The 19,633-nt window shown below is 38.6% G+C and overlaps 1 protein-coding gene across 1 annotated transcript in view; it reads left to right on the forward strand.

Moving 5' to 3' along the window:
* The window catches only part of MRC1 (mannose receptor C-type 1), a 112,157-nt gene extending 103,808 nt beyond the window's left edge, over positions 1–8,349 (forward strand). Inside the window, exons 27-30 of the mRNA XM_055543937.1 lie at positions 3,908–4,021; positions 4,583–4,747; positions 6,223–6,264; positions 7,219–8,349. Of these exons, the coding sequence (XP_055399912.1) occupies positions 3,908–4,021; positions 4,583–4,747; positions 6,223–6,264; positions 7,219–7,469 (572 nt within the window). The 3' untranslated portion in view covers positions 7,470–8,349. The remainder of the gene's footprint in view (positions 1–3,907; positions 4,022–4,582; positions 4,748–6,222; positions 6,265–7,218) is intronic.
* Positions 8,350–19,633: the final 11,284 nt, after the last annotated feature.

A 19,633-nucleotide genomic window follows, 5' to 3' on the forward strand; every position in this document is an offset into this window, starting at 1 on the left:
TCTTGAAGAGATCTCTAGTCTTTCCCATTCTGTTGTTTTCCTCTATTTCTTTGCATTGATTGCTGAGGAAGGCTTTCTTATCTCTCCTTGCTATTCTTTAGAACTCTGCATTCAGATGCTTATATCTTTCCTTTTCTCCTTTGCTTTTCGCTTCTCTTCTTTTCACAGCTATTTGTAAGGCCTCCCCAGACAGCCATTTTGCTTTTTTGCATTTCTTTTCCATGAGGATGGTCTTGATCCCTGTCTCCTGTACAAAGTCACGAACCTCCATCCATAGTTCATCAGGCACTCTATCTATCAGATCTAGTCCCTTAAATCTATTTCTCACTTCCACTGTATAATCATAAGGGATGTGATTTATGTCATACCTGAATGGCCTAGTGGTTTTCCCTACTTTCTTCAATTTAAGTCTGAATTTGGCAATAATCTCTTTAGATTCACTGTATTTGGTACTCCTTATGCTTCCTGGATCTAGATGTCTGTTTCCTTCTCCAAGGCAGAAGGCAATGGCAACCCACTCCAGTACTCTTGCCTGGAAAATCCCATGGAAGGTGGAGCCTGATAGGCTTCAGTCCATGGGGTCTCAAAGAGTCAGACATGACTGAACGACTTCACTTTCACTTTTCACTTTCATGCATTGGAGAAGGAAATGGCCACCCACTCCAGTGTTCTTGCCTGGAGAATCCCAGGGACGGGGTAGCCTGGTGGGCTGCCGTCTATGGGGTCGCACAGAGTCGGACACGACTGAAGTGACTTAGCAGCAGTAGCAGCAGCAGGGCAATTATCAGCCATTGTGCTGTGCTGTGCTGTGCTAAGTTGCTTCAGTTGTGCCTGACTCTTTGTGACCCTATGGACCATAGCCCACCAGCTCCTCTGTCCATGGGATTCTACAGGCAGGAATACAGGTGTGGGTTGCCATGCACTTGTCCTGGGAAAGGACCATTGGGAAGCTTTTGGTCCATCATTTCTTCAAGTACTCTTTATGTCTCTTTATCTCACTCCTCTCCTAGGACTCCCATTATTCAGACTGGATAACCACAAGCTTGTTGATTATTTCTTTTACTTAATCAAATTCAGTTTTTGGCTTCTCCAGTGAAGTTTTCCTGTCAATTATTATAATGTTTAACTCCAGAATTTTATTTTTAAAATAATTTCTATCTTTTTATTAATAGTCTCTATTTAGTGAGCAATTATTTCATACTTTCTTTTAGTTCTTTAGACACTTTCCCCTTTAAAGTCTTTAAACATCTTTAACATAGCTGATTTCAGAAGTCTTTGTCCAGTAAGCCAAAGATGTGACTTGTTCAGGAAAAATTTGTATTGGCCGCTTCTTTTCTTGGTATGGGTCATATTTTCATGTTTCTTTGAATTTCTTGTAATTTTCATTGAAAAATATGTATTGAAAATAATAAAATAAGCAACGTTAGAAATAAGTTTATTTCCACTCTACAAGGTTTGGTTTTGTTGCTGTTTGTTGTTGTTTTCCTTGTTTAGTAATTTTCCCTCATAAATTCTATAAAGTATGTATTCTTTTTCATGCGCAGTTACTGAATTCTCTACCTAGTTAGTTTAGTGGTCAGCTAGTGATGTGAACGTACTTCCTTAGTGCCTAGAACGAATAAGTTTTCTGGGTTTTACTGAGGGGCTGTATCTGAAGACATGTCTTCAACATTCCTACATGAAGTTTAAAACTCTACCTTAGCCTTCACTTCCTGCTTGTGCAGACTGTCAAGGTCAGCCAGAGGTGAAAATGTAGAGACTTTTCAGATCTTTCACCGGCATGCACATAGTCCTGTGCATGCACACACTCCAGTGCATGTCTGCGGCCTTCTAGATTCCCAGGAATAGGTCGGTGCTTCTTAAAGTTCCCTATGGACATTTTACTCCACAGTCTTTCCTTTTAGCTTTTTCGTTAGCTTATTGTTTCCCTAAAATGTTGTCACTGCTTCAGGCAGCTATACTGTTAGGTTATTGCCACTGTTAATTTTTGACAAATTCCCCCAAGGAAAATGCTGTTTACATTGGATGAGCTCTGAGTTAGTTCAAATTAAGGCAGGTTCTGCCAAGTGAGGTTTTCCAGGGAACTGTCAGAGATCAAATAATGGAAATTCTTTGAGAATGTGACTTGGAAAGAACCCCAATCCCATTCTGACTTTCCCAGTGTCTTCTTGGTTTCTGGTCTTCAGTGTGATTTTGAGGCTTTTGGCTTTTAAGGCAATCACAGAGCTAGGGATAAGACTATGGGATTAGGACAAGTTAAAACATCATGAAGCTCACTTTCCTTACTGAGAGTCAGTCATTTTTCTTGAATAAATACTTCCTGGACTGTTACAAGCTGTTGGTTAACTTTCAGTGTTCTGAAAAAGTTGATTTGAAAAAAATTTAGTGTTCTTATTGCTTTTGTAGCGGAGAGGATTTTCAAGGATTTTCAAGGGTTCTTCCTCTGCCATTCATTATGATGTCACTTGAAACCTTCTTTTTTAAATTAAATGTTTTTTCTTTTATGTTGCTAAATATTTTTTAAAAAAATTCTTGGCAGTGAATATGTAGAAACTTTGTTTTCAACTGTAGATAACTATGTTTTCCTGTAAATAAAATGAATGATTCACATTCATCAAAATATATCCCATATATATTGAAATGGCTATCATCTGTGAAATATATTTTAAAATAAAATATGAAATGATGCAACGAAAATAGTCAGCAAGGTCCCAGTCATGTGGGATGCAGGCATGTGGTTAGGTATAGGGCAAAATTCAGATGCCCGGATCATGCCATGACTTTGCCCTCCACTCTCATTAAGATCTTGAAAGATCTTACCCTCTGGACTTTTAGATTCCTTATCTGTAAAATGGAGTAACAGTAGTACTAACTTAATAAGATAGTTGTAAAATGTTAATGAGATCATGTTTGTAAAGCCCAAAGCAAAATATCTGGTAGAAATAGCTTAAATATAGTTTAAGTTGTTATTATTTAAAATTCTATAATTTTACGATAAAATACAGTACTGGCACTGAAGCAGTCTTTGACTGGGTATGCTAGATGCTGCAGTATCCAAGCAGCCTTTCTGTTTCCTGTCTTCTTTTTGTACAGTCCTATACATAACAGCTGGATTAATACTTTTATAGTGCGTGCATCATTCTGCTGCCTAAAAATCTAAGTGTTTTTTAGTCACCACATTACCCTAAATACCAGTCTCCTGCCATCTGCAGTGAGACCTAACCCAAGGCTTTTTTCACCCATTGACCAGATTCATCCAGCCAAACTATCTATCAATGCTATTCATTTACCCCAATAGATTGCCTTATCTACTTACCTACCTACCTGCCTTTCTATCTATTTCATATCTTATTACTATAAACCAGACATGAATTCTGTGCATTTGTGAACCACCTCTGTGCTTCCCTGTTTCTTTATTTTTTTTTATTCTTCCTAATCTCAGAATTATTTTCTATTCTTTCTACTTGAAATCTCATGCTCCCTAATATTTTTAAATTCTGTTTCTTGCATGCTTCCTTTAAATAGCTTCCCCTAAAACAAATCTTCTCCCTGTTTGACATGTCAGTACCTTTTTATATTTATTTTCTTTTCTAATACATTTCTTTATATGCTCAACTCATTCCTATTCACTGAACCATAACCTTCTTGAGGTATTCTGTGTTCTACTCATCTTTGTGTATCCTGCAGTGAGTTGTCCAGTGGTTGTACACAAATGATGCCTAAAAAATCACATTTTCAGAATGGAAACAAATTCTTAGAAGACAAATGTTCACTCTTTGAAATTCTTCCCCTTAAGTGGAGATAGTGGGATGATTTTCATTGCTCTTGATATCAACACAATCATTATAAAAATGTTTTCAACTACTTAAATATATTGCCATCTTGTTTATTCTTTTGTACTTTGTAGGTTCCTCTCTGGTTACCATTGAAAGTGCTGCTGAATTGAGTTTCCTGTCATATCGAGTTGAGCCACTTCAAAGCAAAACCAATTTTTGGATAGGATTGTACAGAAATGTTGAAGGTAATTTTTGCACCATGATTTTTGAATCATGAATATTTAAAAATGTTGAAACATTTCAAAATGTTTCAAATGTGTTTCAAAACAAGTTTTCAGTTCTAGAAAATCTTGCTTTAATTAATGATTAATTTGTGAAACATTTGAAAATTCAAACTCATAGTTTCATTTGAGATAAGAACTGAATATTTAAGTGACTCACACATTAGGCTATCTTGAAAGTTGCTAAAAGGAATATCCACTGTTGCTAAGTTAAAGAAAAATATTTTTAAAAATTTATTAAATTTTTCTCTATCTTTTGCTATTAAAAAAATTAGGGGGAGATAACTTTACATATATATACTAATTAGGAATAAATTTTCAACTGAAATTACATAAGAAACATAATTCTCAGTTTTCTTTCCTCTATTAATTACTATTATCTTGCCTATTAAAACTCTTAAGTGTAAATAGCTATTGATTGTGGTGTAAAATAACATGCTTAGAAATTTCACATGAATAAGTTGAATTTATTTTAAGGGGGATTATTTTTAACTTGTAATTTTTTTGGCTTCCTCTGATAATCAGGAATGTGGGTGTGGATAAACAACAACCCACTCTCCTTTGTCAACTGGAAAACAGGTGATCCCTCTGGTGAAAGAAATGATTGTGTCACTTTATATGCATCTTCTGGATTATGGAGTAATATTCACTGTTCTTCCTACAAAGGATACATTTGTAAAAGACCAAAAAGTAAGTAAGAATTTGTCCTATGGTACATATGTTTTTAGGCTCCCTTTTCTTGCAGATATGAAGATGTTAGTTGTGGAATTATTATGTGATTACAGGTTCCTTATAAACTCTCCCTCTTTATAAGCAAGAAATCTAGTCTGCCATGGTGATTAGTTCTGTCTGTCGCTTTGAGTGAACACAAAACTTCCTGCTTAATTGAAGTAATGATTTTGGTATATCAATACACATGTGATGAAATATCCATGCACATGGATTTGTAAAGTTGGGAGAAGTTTGGAGATCTAGCCTTATGGTATATGAGAAAAAGAGATAAAATATGTACCTTGACCAAACAAGAAGTGGACAGTGGGAGGAATGAGAATTTATTAAGAAATAAATCATGTAAGACCAATTAAGTTTCCTCTTGAGATTGAATGGCAGGCCATGTCAGGACAGGGATTGGGGGAATTAATAGTATTATGTGCCCATGATATGATATTACCTGGACATTCACAATAGTTTTTTGCCATTCTACTTCACATAGTATCTTTACCAAGAGATAAAATTAATTAGATAATAGATTTAAATAAATGAACTAAATAAAGTAATACTCCATCCCCAGTGGTTTTATTATTTTGTTGTTGTTCAGTTGCTAGGTTGTGTTTGAGTCCTTGTGACCCCATGGACTGTAGCATGCCAGGCTCCTCTGCCCTCCACTGTCTCCCAGAATTTGCTGAAATTCATTTCCACTGAGTCGGTGATGCTAGTTCTTCATTCGTTGACAACTCTGTTCTAAGATACTGTACCCTTTAGTGCAGTGTTGGATTCCTTATTTTATTTTTCATTCAAATGCCTTGTAATATCTTATGCTTCAGTGAGCCATTTTCAAAACCACTAGCCTAGAATACATTATTTTATGGGTAGATTGGGTAGATTTTTGTGGTGTAAGTGGCTCAAATGCAACTGGGTTTTGTTTTTTTTTTTTTTTCCTGTTTTCAGATCTTCCAGTCTATTTAAATTCACCGTGCAGCTGTAGGTTGCAGTTATAGGAAGATAGATAGCTAAAATCTGTATATATACATACAGATTTTATCTATCTGCCCATCTATCTGATTATTGTCTATATATATCATGAAAATGAAAGTGAAGTCACTCAGTTGTGTCCGACTCTTTGCGACCCCATGGACTGTAGCCTACCAGGCTCCTCTGTCCATGGGATTTTCCAGGCAAGAGTACTGGAGTGGATTTCCATTTCCTTCTCCAGGGATCTTCCCAACTCAGGGATCGAACCCGGGTCTCCAGCATTGTAGATAGATGCTTTACCGTCTGAGCCACCAGGGAAAGAACCTAATATATGATATATATATATATCATATATCACCATAAATCAAACATGAATAATTTGATGTATTTGTAAACCAAATAATGCTCACTATCTACATGCAATTATCATGGGTCTTTATAACTATTTAATTATTTTGTTATTTTACAAACAGTTGTTGATGCTGAACCTACGCATACATTAATTACAACAAAAGGTAAGATCATCATGAACTTTTAAGTTCCATATTAGCAATACACTGATACAGTGTGTTTGCTTTAAAAACCATAATTTTCCCTTCCTACACCCATCGCACTCTCTAGCCTTTGTTGTTAGGGCACCGATCGCTCTTGAATGATACTCTAGAAAAGCCAGTCTTGGAGTCAGTTTGGTGTTTTTATTCTAGGTCTTGTTGTTGTTGTTGTTGAGTCACTCAGTTGTGTCTGACTCTTTATGACCACATGGACTGTAGCCTGCCAGGCTCCTCTGTCCATGGGATTCTCCAGGCAAGAACTCTAGGTCTTACTGAGGGCACTAATTGCTTTGTTACGCTAATTGCCCTATGAGAACCCAGGGAAGAAATTTCTCTTAGGAATCCCTATGATTTCTTTGTTTTCTTTTTTTTTAAGCAATATTTAAAATTTTAGTTTTATGGACAGTTCGAATGAGGAACTGACCTCCTTCACTTATGTTGTTTGCTGCTAAAAAAAAGTAAAAGTGAGGTGTGTGGCTTGCCTGCAGCTCTCTTAACTTCCTACATGCTGTTAACTAATACTCATGTGTTCAAATTTCCACTATTCATTTTCTTTTTTCCCTAATTTTCCCCCTTGGTTGTTATTATTGTCACTGCTTTTACTATTCCATTTATCTTCATATGATGTATGTGTAAGCAGCCTTCAATTATTTTTAAAAGGTATAAATATTTTAAAATATCATACTAGCTTACTGCTGCATAGATACATGAAATACTCTTGCAACTGAATAGTCATCTGAACATTTGAATTAATCATCCACGGAATTCTACATTCATGTCCTAAATTTCTGTTTGGGAAATGTCACTGGACAGGAAATTCATGCATTTTAGTTTTTCTAAGACAGTTGTACTGTTCTCCATGGCACTTTACTCTCTGCCTCCCTCCACTTACCTTTTTTTAAATATATTTACTTATAGCTGATCCAAGGAAGATGGAACCTTCTAAACCGTCTTCCAGTGCGACAGGAGTAGTAGTCGTCGTGGTGCTCCTGATTATAATGGGTGCTGGCTTCGCTGTGTACTTCTTTTATAAGAAAAGACGTGTGCATTTGCCTCGAGAGGACGCTTTTGAGAACACTCTGTATTTTAACAGTGGATCAAGTCCAGGAACTAATGATACGAAAGATCTCATGGGCAACATTGAACAGAATGAACATGCGGCCATCTAGTATCATGGTATGATTTAGGTATATTTGAATTTCATAAAATTATAACTAAAATGGTAAGGTCTTTTGTTTTGTTCAATGTGATTATTTCCTTTCAAATTATAATAGTACTGTATTACGCTGGTCTGTCTTTTTTCCTTTGCCGAGTGGAAGAAATAAGTGCTCCTTTTTAAGCCTGGCAAGATATTTTCACAAAAGAGGGATAATGACATTGACTACTATGTTTAAGAAGATCTTAGATGAATATACAGCATTAGTGTACAGCTCATGTCAACTGCATTCAAATACAAGAACCCCAGAAACAACCAGCTAAGTATCCTGAAATCATTTAAGGAGATTCCAAAGACTTGTTACCCATGAAATAGTTATTTGATAATTAGAAGACCATTTTAAAAGTCAAGTACATATAACCTCAGGTGACACAAAAATTTAGTCACCTTTTTCCTTATACCCATCTTGACTTTTTTAATTCCAGTTATTCAGAATTGTATTTGTACATGTGCAGAAAGAAAAAGGCAGCTGAGAATCTTGTCTGCCCCAAGCAAGATTTTCCAGGCTGAACATTACAAATGTGTTCTTTGTCCTGTTTTATGTATATCAGGAATGCAAAGATTTGAAATAAAAATGTAAATTTGCATAACTGTATGTAGTTAGATAATGTGAAATAAACATCAAAGACAAGGTGTATTTTTAATAGATTTGTATTTTGGTGATCTTAGTGTAAATTTTCTTTTAACTGCGATTTATTTATCCATTTACTTTACATTTTACTTGGAAAATTAATGATATTATCAGTAGAGGAATTTTTAAAATTAAGCTCTTAATGTATTTGGAAAATATAGATTGCTAAAACACTGTGCATAAAATTAATTTTTTGCTATAATGACTTGGCCTATTTCTCTGGATCTTTCCCCTGTAACACTGACTGATCTCAGAATGCAACAGTTGAAGGCATTGTTCCCTAATTGGGAATTAGGTTTCTAAGTATCTTTTCCTCACTTTAACAATTCCTTTTTGCTCAAAAACTTTTCCTCAGATGAAGCTTTGTGTACACTGTAAAATATATCAGAGGTGTCGCATCTACCCCGGTATCATATTTCCAACTCATCCTTGCCTTTCCCAAGGGGTTACTCACAAGCAGAAGTTCCTTACCTGAAGTCGCTAAACAGGGATCCTTAAATGGCATTAAGGGGTCTACGAAGACCCTCAAATTGTTTGCAAAATGTTGTCCCCATTTGTGTTTATGCCTTTTTTTTTTTCCTGGGAAGAAAATAGCTAGATTTTCAAGAAAGTCCATAACTCACAAAAGACTAACAGGACTTGCCTAGTGGTCTAGTGGTTAAGACTTTGAGCTCCTAATGCAGGGGGCCCGAGTTTGATCCCTGGTCAGGAAACCAGATCTTGCATGGTGAAACTAAAGATCCCATGTGCTAAAAAAAAAAAAAAAAAGATCCCATGTGCTGCAGCCAAAAAAAAAAAAAAAAAAAGAGAGAGACTAAGAAGCAGCATATTGGTTAGGAGGTAAGATGGAGTTTGCAATACCCCAACTTAATGAGGTTGTAAGCTAAGCTAAGCTAAGTCACTTCAGTCGAGTCCGACTCTTAGCGACCCCATGGACTGCAGCCTACCAGGCTCCTCCGTCCATGGGATTTTCTAGGCAAGAGTACTGGAGTGGGGTGCCATTGCCTTCTCCAAATGAGGTTGTAAGACGTGGGCAATTGTGAGAAAGCTTTCTGGGAACAAACAACTTTCTCTCATGCCTCGGACAGGAGAAAACAAATTGCTTTTATTTTCTTGGTAAGAACAAAGCATGTTCCATTTGAGGATGTTCCAGTGGAAACAATGGCTACAGTGTCATAGCAGTGTGTGGTTAATTATACTGAAAAAACTTTATATATGTATTTTTTTTCTTTCAAGATACAAGAGAAACAAGAGAGAATTAGAAATATGAAAGAGGAGAAGTATAAGAGTGAGCATGATTTACAAATTCTTTACACAAGTCATTTTCTTTAGAACTCGGAGCTACATTTTCACAGAAAGTATTTTGGACTTCAGACGTTTGTCTCATACTTAAATGTCTTATCCTTTCAAGAAACGGTCTGTATTCAGTAGGATGCTGAATACACCTCACATTATCCACTCAAACATACAATCAAATAGATGTCATCTGTATCTATATATGTACTCAAACTCAGTAACATATTAAGCATATTGGGGGGGGTAGAGAAGTTTTATAAAATGGAGAAGAGTAGTTTCATTTTGCTTGCTTTTTACATTTATTTTTGGTTTTGGTGATTGTAGTCCATTTGTTTTTTTTTTAACCAAAAATTCTTTCTGGGGATTAAATGTTTAAGTGCTCTCCACACTGGCTTTGCACTTGTTTCGGCAGTCAGAAGATTCTTAAAGGATATTTTTTTCCCCAGTTGAACTCAAAACAATATGAATAGTCTTTAACTTGATCTCTAAAAATAAAGATGATATCTCTAGAGACTGGGAATCTCTTGATGAGTCTATTTTCAGTGTTCACTTGGGCATCTGTTTGTATATTTACCTATTTGTTCATCACATATACCATCAGCATCTCATACGTATCCCAGGTTTTGAGCTAGGTCTTGGAGATTCAAATGTGGGTGAGAAGCTGTGCTGGTCCACGAGAAGAAGTACACAGTCTAATGGAGGTCCAGGCACACAATCATTTTGGAGGGATTTTTTTATTAATGTATAATTGATGCATGCTATTATATAAATTGCAGGTGTACAGTATAATGGCTTGCAACTTTTGAAAATTATTCTCCATTTATAATTATTATAAAATATTGACCATATTCCCAATATTGTACAATATAATCTTTATAGCTTATTTTATGCCTAATGGTCTATACCTCTTAATCCCCTACCGTTGTTGCCCCTCTCACCCCAATGGTAACCACTGAAGTGAAGTGAAGTCAGTTGTGTCTGACTCTATGACCCCATGGACTATAAAATTCATGGAATTCTCCAGACCAGAATACTGGAGTGTGTAGCCTTTCCCTTCTCCAGGGAATCTTCCCAACTCAGGGATCGAACCCAGGTCTCCTGCATTGGAGGTGAATTCTTTACCAGCTGAGTCACAAGGGAAGTCCAAGAATACCAGAGTGGGTAGCCTATCCCTTCTCCAGATATCCTCTCAACCCAGGAATTGAACTGGGGTCTCCTGAATTGCAGGAGGATTCTTTACCAACTGATCCATCACCATTAATTTATTCTTAATGTCTGTGAGTCTGCTTTGTTTTTGTTCTATTCACTAGTTTGTTGTACCTTTTAGATTCCATGTATGAGTGATACTGTACAGTATTTGTCTCTCTATACCTGACTTATCACTTAGACTATGGACTTAAGCCCTCCAAGTCCACCTGCTGCTGCTGCTGCTGCTTCTAAGTCGCTTCAGTCATATCCGACTCTGTGCGACCCCATAGACGGCAGCCCACCAGGCTCCACCGTCCTTGGGATTCTCCAGGCAAGTCCACCTATGTTGCTGCAAATGGCAAAATTTTGTTCTTTTTTATGGCCGAACAATATTGCATTGTATATATACCACTTCTTCTTTACCCATTCATCTGCTGACTTCCATATCTTGGCAATTGTAAATAATGCTGGTATGAACATTGGGGTACAGGTATCTTTTTAATTAATGTTTTCTCTTTTTTTTTTTGGATATATACCCAGGAGTGAAATTGCTGGATCATATGGTAGTTCTATTTTAGTTTTTTGAGAAACCTCCATACTGTTTTCACACTGACTGAATCAGTTTACATTCCCAGCAACAGTGTGTGAAGGTTTCCTTTTCACTGCATCCTTGCCAATGTTGTGTTCTTTTCGATCATGACCATGCTGACAGATGCGAGATGATATCTCATTGTGACTTTGATTTGCATTTCCCTGATGATTAGTGACACCGAGCATCTTTTCATGTGACTGTTGGCCATCTGTATTTCCTGTTTGGAAAACTATACTCAGGTTTCTGCCCATTTTTCATTTGAGTTTTTGTTTTGTTTTTTTTTTTTGATGTTGAGTTGTATGAGCTTCCAAAACCTCATTTTTAACATAATCTAGTTCTGAAAGACACCGTCTCTGAATACAGTCACGTTCTGAGGTTCTGTGTTAGGGCTTCAACATATGAATTGGGGAGGGGGGCACAATTCAGCCTGTAGCATGCTTCTACAACACTTTTTTTTTTTTTTTTTAACTGATCGTTGTTATTTGCAGGGTTCTCCAGACAGTGAGACTAAAAGGTCTATCTATACATCTATTTATCAATTATCTATATCTGTATATCTATCTATGTATTATCTATCTCTCATTTATCAATTACCTACCATCAGTCTATCTATGTTATTATTTTATAATACTGATTCTCTTTGAATCCAACTGATATGCCATTCTTATACTGACATCACTAATTATATTATTTGTAAATGTGTTATTCCACTTAACCCAGACTACATGTATTCCAAATTCAATGTTCATTTACCCTGGTTCTCAAAAATGCTCATGGTCTTTCCAACAGGGCTTAATACAAGAGAAAGTTTGACAGGGGGTTAGTTAAAATAGTCGGAATCTATTATGGTTCTAATCTCTTACTTCTGCAGATTTAAGAAACATGACCACATGAAAATATTTCCATGGTCCCTCCCAGGGGTTTGGAAGGGACCCATGTGAGTGAGGGGCCCCAAAGGTTAAGCTTTATTTGTTTCATTATAGAACAACTCTTAGTGTCAGGAACAGCTTCTGATAGGTGGAGACTGAGCAGAGCCTGATGAGATGATAGAATCTTGAGGTGTAAGGAAGGAAGGTAGGAATGGATACCAGAGAGAGGAAGAACTTGGGCAAAGCCACTGAGATAAGAAACAGCTTGTTGTCATTAAGTAGGAAAGTGAGATGCATGTGGCAGGGGCTGGAGTTTAGGAATTGCCTCAAATACTGACAGGAAGTCATCTTCTGTTTGGTCCTCCCTACACCTGACCTGCATTCAGAGCATCCTGATATCATGTCAGGCTCTACCCACTTGACCTGACCAAGGACACGGCCTAACTACTACTTTGCCTTAAAACACAAATGATCAAAGCTGTATGTGCGACATGGCTTAATGTAGGAAGGCCTTCAGAAATAACACTTCTTTTTCACTGAGACACTCAAATTTGGGGCCATTAAGTTACTGTAGTAAACTTAGTAAGCATTAGGATTAGAGAGAAGGGTGAATTGGGAGAGTAGCACTGACATATCTACACTGCCATGTGTAAAACAGAGAGCTAGTGGGAAGCTGCTGCACAGCACTAGGAGCCCAGCTCCGTGCTCTATGACGACCTGGAGGGCTGGGATGGGGTGGTTGGAGGGAGGCTCAAGAAAGAGGGGATATGTGTATACATATAGCCGATTCACATTGTTCTACAGCAGAAACTAGCACAACATTGTAAAGCAATTATACTCCAACAAGAAAATAATAAAATTAAAAATAAATAAAAACAGTCTCCCCCTCACAAAAAAAAAAGAATTAGGCTCAGATATACCCCCTCCCCAAGACTTAGATTATATAACTATGGGGTGCATAGAACAATTATTGGCTTGTCTCTATAACAAAATTAAAAGAAAATTCTATTTTAATTTAGAAACCTTTGTATTATTGAGAATATAAACCACCTACATTTTTGAGAATTTATCTTCTGCAAATAAGAAAAATCTGTTGTATTGGCTGTAAATGGGTGTTTCAACACTGATTGCATATGGTAAACACCTGAGTCCCACTCCAGGCCCATGAAACTAGAACCTGGGGGTGGGACTCAGGCATTGGCTTGACTAGCAAAACAGAACAAACAGATAAGAACTCCCTGGGTGATTTCATAAAGTTGGTGATGACAAAATAATGTCAAATAATACTTCCATGAAGGTTAATTATTCAGGATTCCCTATGAGGTCAAACTTCTTGAAAACATGAATAAAGTAATGTCACTCACAATTATGGGAGATCAGTTAGTGAATTTTCTGATGTAGAAAAGCTACCCTCAATATACTTTTATTTCTTAATTTTCTTTTTACTTTATTAACAAAGAGAGGATTGACCCAAAATAATAGCATCATAATGTGTCTTTTTATACTTTTGGTTTTTCTCATTGTGTCCAACTATCAAATGAGAAAATTTCCTCAAAACAATATTTTGGATTTTAGATGTTATCATGAAAATGTTTTAGGAGACTTCTTACACTGGAAATGTTGCCCAAACCTCTCAACAACATACCAGGAACACATATTTTGGTATTAGAATTTCCTTAGCATTTTGTAAATAATGTTTTTCATTTAGAAGGGACCCCGACAGGCAACTTTTTTCCACAAAAGGTGACACTGACATTGGAAAGGCTTTCTGAGCTGGCTGGGGATCCTGGCTGTGCTGTGGGGCCTTTAAAATGCTCAAGTTATTCATGGCAGGTCTGCACAGTTAGGGTTTGGCAAAGACTGTTGATCTCATTCAACTAGCTCTGCGGGTTTGAGTTAACCCTTCTCCTTGTGCGTCTGGTTACAGCTCACGTACAAACAGTTCTCTATGAAAGTTCAAGAAACCTGTGATGCTACCATGTTCGTTTTTCTGGTGACTTAATTTTTTTTCTTTTTCTTCAAGGGCAGGAAAGTTCAAGACTGCCTGGGCTTGCTCTTAATTCAGGGTTTTGGCAGGGGTTCTCAAACTTTGATGGGCAAAAGAGTCTGTCAGAGAGCTCATTTAAAATAGAGAGTCCTCTGGGCCCCTGCTTGTGATTCTGACTAAGTAGATGTGGGTCCAGTCCTGGAATCTGCATTTCAACAAGCATCCCAGGGGATTCTGATGCCCTCAGGCTGTGATTTTGATGAGCAATCTATTCTGGAATCATTTTTATGTGAAGGTATCATTTTCCCCAAAGCTATTATAAATCTCAAATAATCCAAGAGGTCAAAGCCATATAACCAAACAGCATGGAAGTTAATGAAAACTGCAGTTTTTCAATTCTTTCTATTAATCAGAAATTGTTGGTGCTAAAATCCACTTCTTTACTTCTTTTCTGAACTCCCTTATACTCTCTGCTATGGACCGAATATACGCAATCCCCCTACCAAATCCATATAGGTTGAGACCTAACCCCCAAAGTGATAGTACTTGGAGGTAAGGTCTCTGGGAGGTGATTGGGTCATGAAAGCAGAACCCCTCTGAATGGATTAGCTAGTGCCCTTATGAAAGAGACCCCACAAAGGGAAGACCATCTTCTATTAACTAGGAAGCTGGTTGTCACCAGACACTGAATCTGCTGGCACCTCAGTCTTGGACTTCCCAGCCTCCATAACTGTGAGGAATGAATTTCTGTTGTTTATAAGCCACCATGTATCTTGTTATACAAGTCCAAATGAATTAAGATATTCTCCCAAGGCTGCAGCATTCTTATAATCCCTTCAACAATCACCATGAATGAGGATGTGTGAGTTGACAATTTGCCTCTCTTATCCAGTCTTAGGCTATAAACTCCAGGAGGGGAAAGGCCTGACATTATGTGAACCTGGGCAGATCCCTAGATCTTTGGGAAAAGAACCATTTCTCTGTGTTGTCGGTAATAACAAAACTGTTTATCACCATAGAGACTCTCACTTCATGGAAACATCAGTCTCCCTGGGTCAGTTTGCTCATCTTCTAAAAGGGAGTGAATGGGAACCTTCTAACACTCAGGACCATCTTAACTCTATAATCCAGTTGTGCTGTCTTGAGATGTGAGAGAGCAGGAGAAACTTCATCAACTTCTTTGAGAAAAATTGCCATCCATATTTCAAAGAAGATCCTGTCTGTTTTCCTCCAGTTTTCTGGAAATCAGAGTAACACTTGGCTCTAAAGGTCACAGGGAAACTGATGAAGTACCTTTCGAATGCCAGGCCCAGTGGCAGGCAATCAAATGAATTCCAGCTGGTTCTGGAGTGTGTTCTGCTTACTGCCATGTGCCACCCTGGGGGTTAACTTCCCAACTCGGGCCCTGACTCTTGAACTGGTGTGGATCCAGGAGGAGGATCTGAAGTCTCCAGTAGAGAAGAAAAGAGGGTATTGGATTGACAGTGCCTAGGAATCTACTTCTCCAAATGGTAGAGTTCATTCACCTGGCAAGGTTTGACTCCCTCCAGGAAATACCGGGCTACAGAATGGGCTAAACCTGTCCAGTCTATGAGTTTGTGTTATTGATCTCTGGTCTCATAATAAAATGTCGTTATTTTCTCCGGACTTGTCCAGGCTTCTATCTGGGCCTTTGGTGCCGTGTGTCCATAGGCTGTAACTAGAGACAAATTACTTAAGAACTATTTTTGTTGGAAGTCTGTTACCATATACTGTGCACCCCGCCAGCCCCCTACCTGTGCTGTGAGCCACCTCTCCTTATGAACCACAGCCTGGCCAGATATACCTGTGCTCATATCAAGTCCCTACAGTGGATGCATCACAAAGCAGGTACTGGGACTCCCACTTTTGAAACCGAGCAGGACCCCAGGGTCCTTGCCCCTCTCCCCACAGTGTCCTCAGCCTGCCTTTCATCTGTGGTAAAACTTCAGCCAAAGATTAAAAGTTTAATCAGAAAAGTGAGAAAATGCAGAAAAAAAGGAAAATAATCAAAGGAGATCAAATAGTAATAATGTCATTAAGAATAGTTAAGGACATTTAATTCCTTCTCAATGGCTGTATATACTATTCTGAGCCATATCCCATGAGCTGTCTTATAGATACTGAAACCCCCACCAAGTGGAAGAAGTTAACTACATGGTGACCAGTCTCTAGCCATGACAAAAGTTGCCGAAGTTCCAAGGATTGGCCTCAAGGAAATGGAAACTGATCAACCTTGGAACTGAAGATTAACTGTACTTAAAACAATCAGGATGATGCTGGTCAGACCACCAATGACCAATTTCAAGATGACTGTCAGAGCTGACTGTGCTGTTCCTGCACGTAGCCCCCTCCTTCCAGCTGTAAAAACTCTTGCCCACTGATTGTGGAGGGGGCGCGGGCAGTCAGCCTTTGGACAGACATCTGTCCCACACTCTCCGGTTGCCAGTGGATACTGGCATTTTGGATAAAATAAAGCAAGCTTTCCTTTCCACCAATCTGGCCTTTTTTTGGCTTTTGAGGGCTGAGCAGCTAGTCCTGGGCTCAATAACACTTTGACTATCCCCGGGGTCACGCCCTACCCAGCAAAGACACCCAAGCCAAACTTGCAGAGCTTAAAGGAAGCAGACCCAGTTTGGGACCTCAGCCTGAGCAGCTGACAAGGACTCTGCTGCCAAGTGACAGAGAATCTGGCACAACCTCCAAGGGGCCTCAGCCAACTGGAACTTGTGCAGCCACCGTGTTCCCCGGAGCTCATCTTCAAGATGTGTTCCATCACTGGACTTGTTTCTCTTCCTCCTAGCCACATCTCTTCCTCGACAAGCAGGAAAATCTCAATTCTCTGGGGTTTCCATGGGGGCCAAGAGGAGCAAGGAATACATGTCTTGGGAAGCCAGACAGTATCAGGTAGCTTTTCCTGAAGTTGATCTTCAAAGAATCCAAGCCACTGTGTTCTTCTGGACAGTCTTCAACCAAGTGTATTCCACAGCGCCAAGCCTCAGGATGTCAAAGACCCAATGTCCCAGCTCAGAGATCATTAAGTAGAGGGAACAAATTCTCCCTTCCTTTGCCCTTTTTTTAAAAAATATTTTTTTGACATGGATCATTTTTAAAGCATTTACTGAATTTGTTACAATATTGCTTCTGTTTTATGTTTTGCTTTTTTGGCCTTGAATCATGTGGGATCTTAGCTCCCCTAACCAGGGATCGAACCCACCCTCCCTGCCCTGGAAGGTGAAATCTTAACCACTGGACTACCAGGGAAGTCCTTGCCTTTTTGTTTTGTTCAGGCCCTCACTAGATTGAGATGTACTCTGTTAAATTCTACAGTCTAAAGAGGTTCACATGGGAAATGCTACATGGCCCCAAAGAGAAGCTGAGTGTCTATAAATTCTAATTTAATAGAAAGCTGGATTTCTTTTTTTGTTTTGTTTTTTAATTAAAAAAAATTTTGGACCATGCCACTCAGCAAGTACAATCTTAGTTCCTCAACCGGGGATCAAAACTGAGCCCCTGCTTTGGAAAGACAGTCTTAACCACTGGACCACCAGGGAAGTCCTGGAAGCTGAGTTTCAATCATAAATTATCGTATATTGACCCGATAGTTACTCTTAGGCCTCAACAGGGCCATAGGGTGCCCGGATAAGTGGTTCAACACAACCCATATTCTGGGTGTGTCTGTGAACCTGTGTCTGGATGAGATCAGCATTTGAATCAGTAAACTGAGTAAACCGGGTTGTCCTCCTTAATGTGGGAAGGGATCATTATTCAATCTGTTGAGGGCCTGAATTTGCTCTCTTGGGGTGACAAGACATCAGAGTGCCTCCAACTGAGAAGAGCTTCAGTCTCAGCAAGGATTCTGAGCCCCACACACAATGGAAACAGGAGAAGCACTAAACAAGAGCAGACCACAGGAATTAGGATGAGAAGATTCTTAGCCAGTTCCAGAGGGTATCACTGATTAGGTTTCCCTGGTGTTTGACCTGGGACTTTTGATCCAGTTCAGGATGGAATTTCTCTCCAGCCAGTTGACAAGGAGGCTCAGAGTTAGAGTTAGCATAAGAATATAAAAAGCCATATTTCTCATGCACATGGGTGCTACTCTGACTTTCAACAGTTTTGTGAATCAATATCAACCAATCTATTTAAACCATTTGGGAAAGTAATAGTTTTGTTCAGTATTGGACAGATAAGTTTAACAAATTAACTGAAAAATAGATTCTCATTCCCCAGTGATTTACATTTTGACATCTTGTGGGAAAAATCACTTGCTGGATTGGCTTGAGGTGTGTTTCCAAAGGGTGGGACTTCTGCCCACCTTCAGGACTCAAGAGCACTCTCGTACTTCCGCATCTTACCTATGCTGGCATATTCCACTGCCAGGTCCTTCCCTGTTCCTAACAGTAAGAATTCCATCCATTCAAAGACATACTCTGATTCCACATTTATCAGTAGACTCAAAAAATGTGGATTCCTCTCTTTGTTTGCAACCACTAATAATCTTAAGTCAGTGCAATGAAGTGTTTATATTATTGTTTACTGCTTGTGGTCACTATTTTCTATTGATGGGTCCCCCCTATTTATCAAATACAGTGTGTAACGCTAGAAACACAAAAATGATTACGACCCGTGCCCCATTGATGGGTGCAGCTAAGACGTAACAAGATGTAAACACATGAATTAGCATACCATGGGGCAAATGGGATAAAGTATCACAAGGCACAGATGATGGAGATTCTACCACACATGAGAATCATGGAAGGCTTTTCAAAACAAGTGGTATTTGAGCTGGGCCTTAGGAAAACAAAAACTAGACTCAGCAGCTGAGAGGAGAAAGGGTTTTTCCAGTTTGAAAGAATATCATGAATACTAGAACCTGGGGAAATTCAGTGTAACAGAAGCAAAGTGGCCTGGAGAAGAAGCCAAGGAAGACTTCTCTGGTGATCCCGTGGTTAAGAATCTGCCTGCCATGCAGGAGACACAGGTTCGATCCCTGGCCTGGGAAGATTCCACATGCTGCGGGGCAACTAAGCCCACATACTGCAATTAGAGAAAGCCTGTGCACAGCAATGAAGACCCAGCACCGCCAAAAGTAATTTTTTTTTTTTTAAAGGGTGGGGGGGAAACAAAAAGAAGGAACTGAAGTGGAAGGGACTGTAGAGTGAATTACATGGAATTACATCACAGAGCTTATAGAATGATTGCAGTGTGATGACTGAGCCCCTATACGTGCCAGGTACTAAAATGTCCAAGGGCAGATGATATATGCATCTTAAAAGGGAGAGAAGAAGCTCAGAGGTCCCATAAGAAGTCCTACTTGGGGCCAGTATTCAGTATTCTTTCCACAGGACTCTGGCTCATATTACCAGCACAGCCTGCTTTAAGGAATTCTAGAAACTAGTCTAGTGGTTTTCAAATGTGTTCTCAAGAACCCTCAGATGTTATGGAATCCAGAAACAATAAAGAATACCTCCAAAACACAATCATCACTCTTCTCAGATTTACATATTTGGGTGACCTCTAAGAATTTCTTTCA

Source organism: Bubalus kerabau, chromosome 13 (genome assembly GCF_029407905.1).
Source record: "Bubalus kerabau isolate K-KA32 ecotype Philippines breed swamp buffalo chromosome 13, PCC_UOA_SB_1v2, whole genome shotgun sequence".
Lineage (NCBI taxonomy): Eukaryota > Metazoa > Chordata > Mammalia > Artiodactyla > Bovidae > Bubalus > Bubalus kerabau.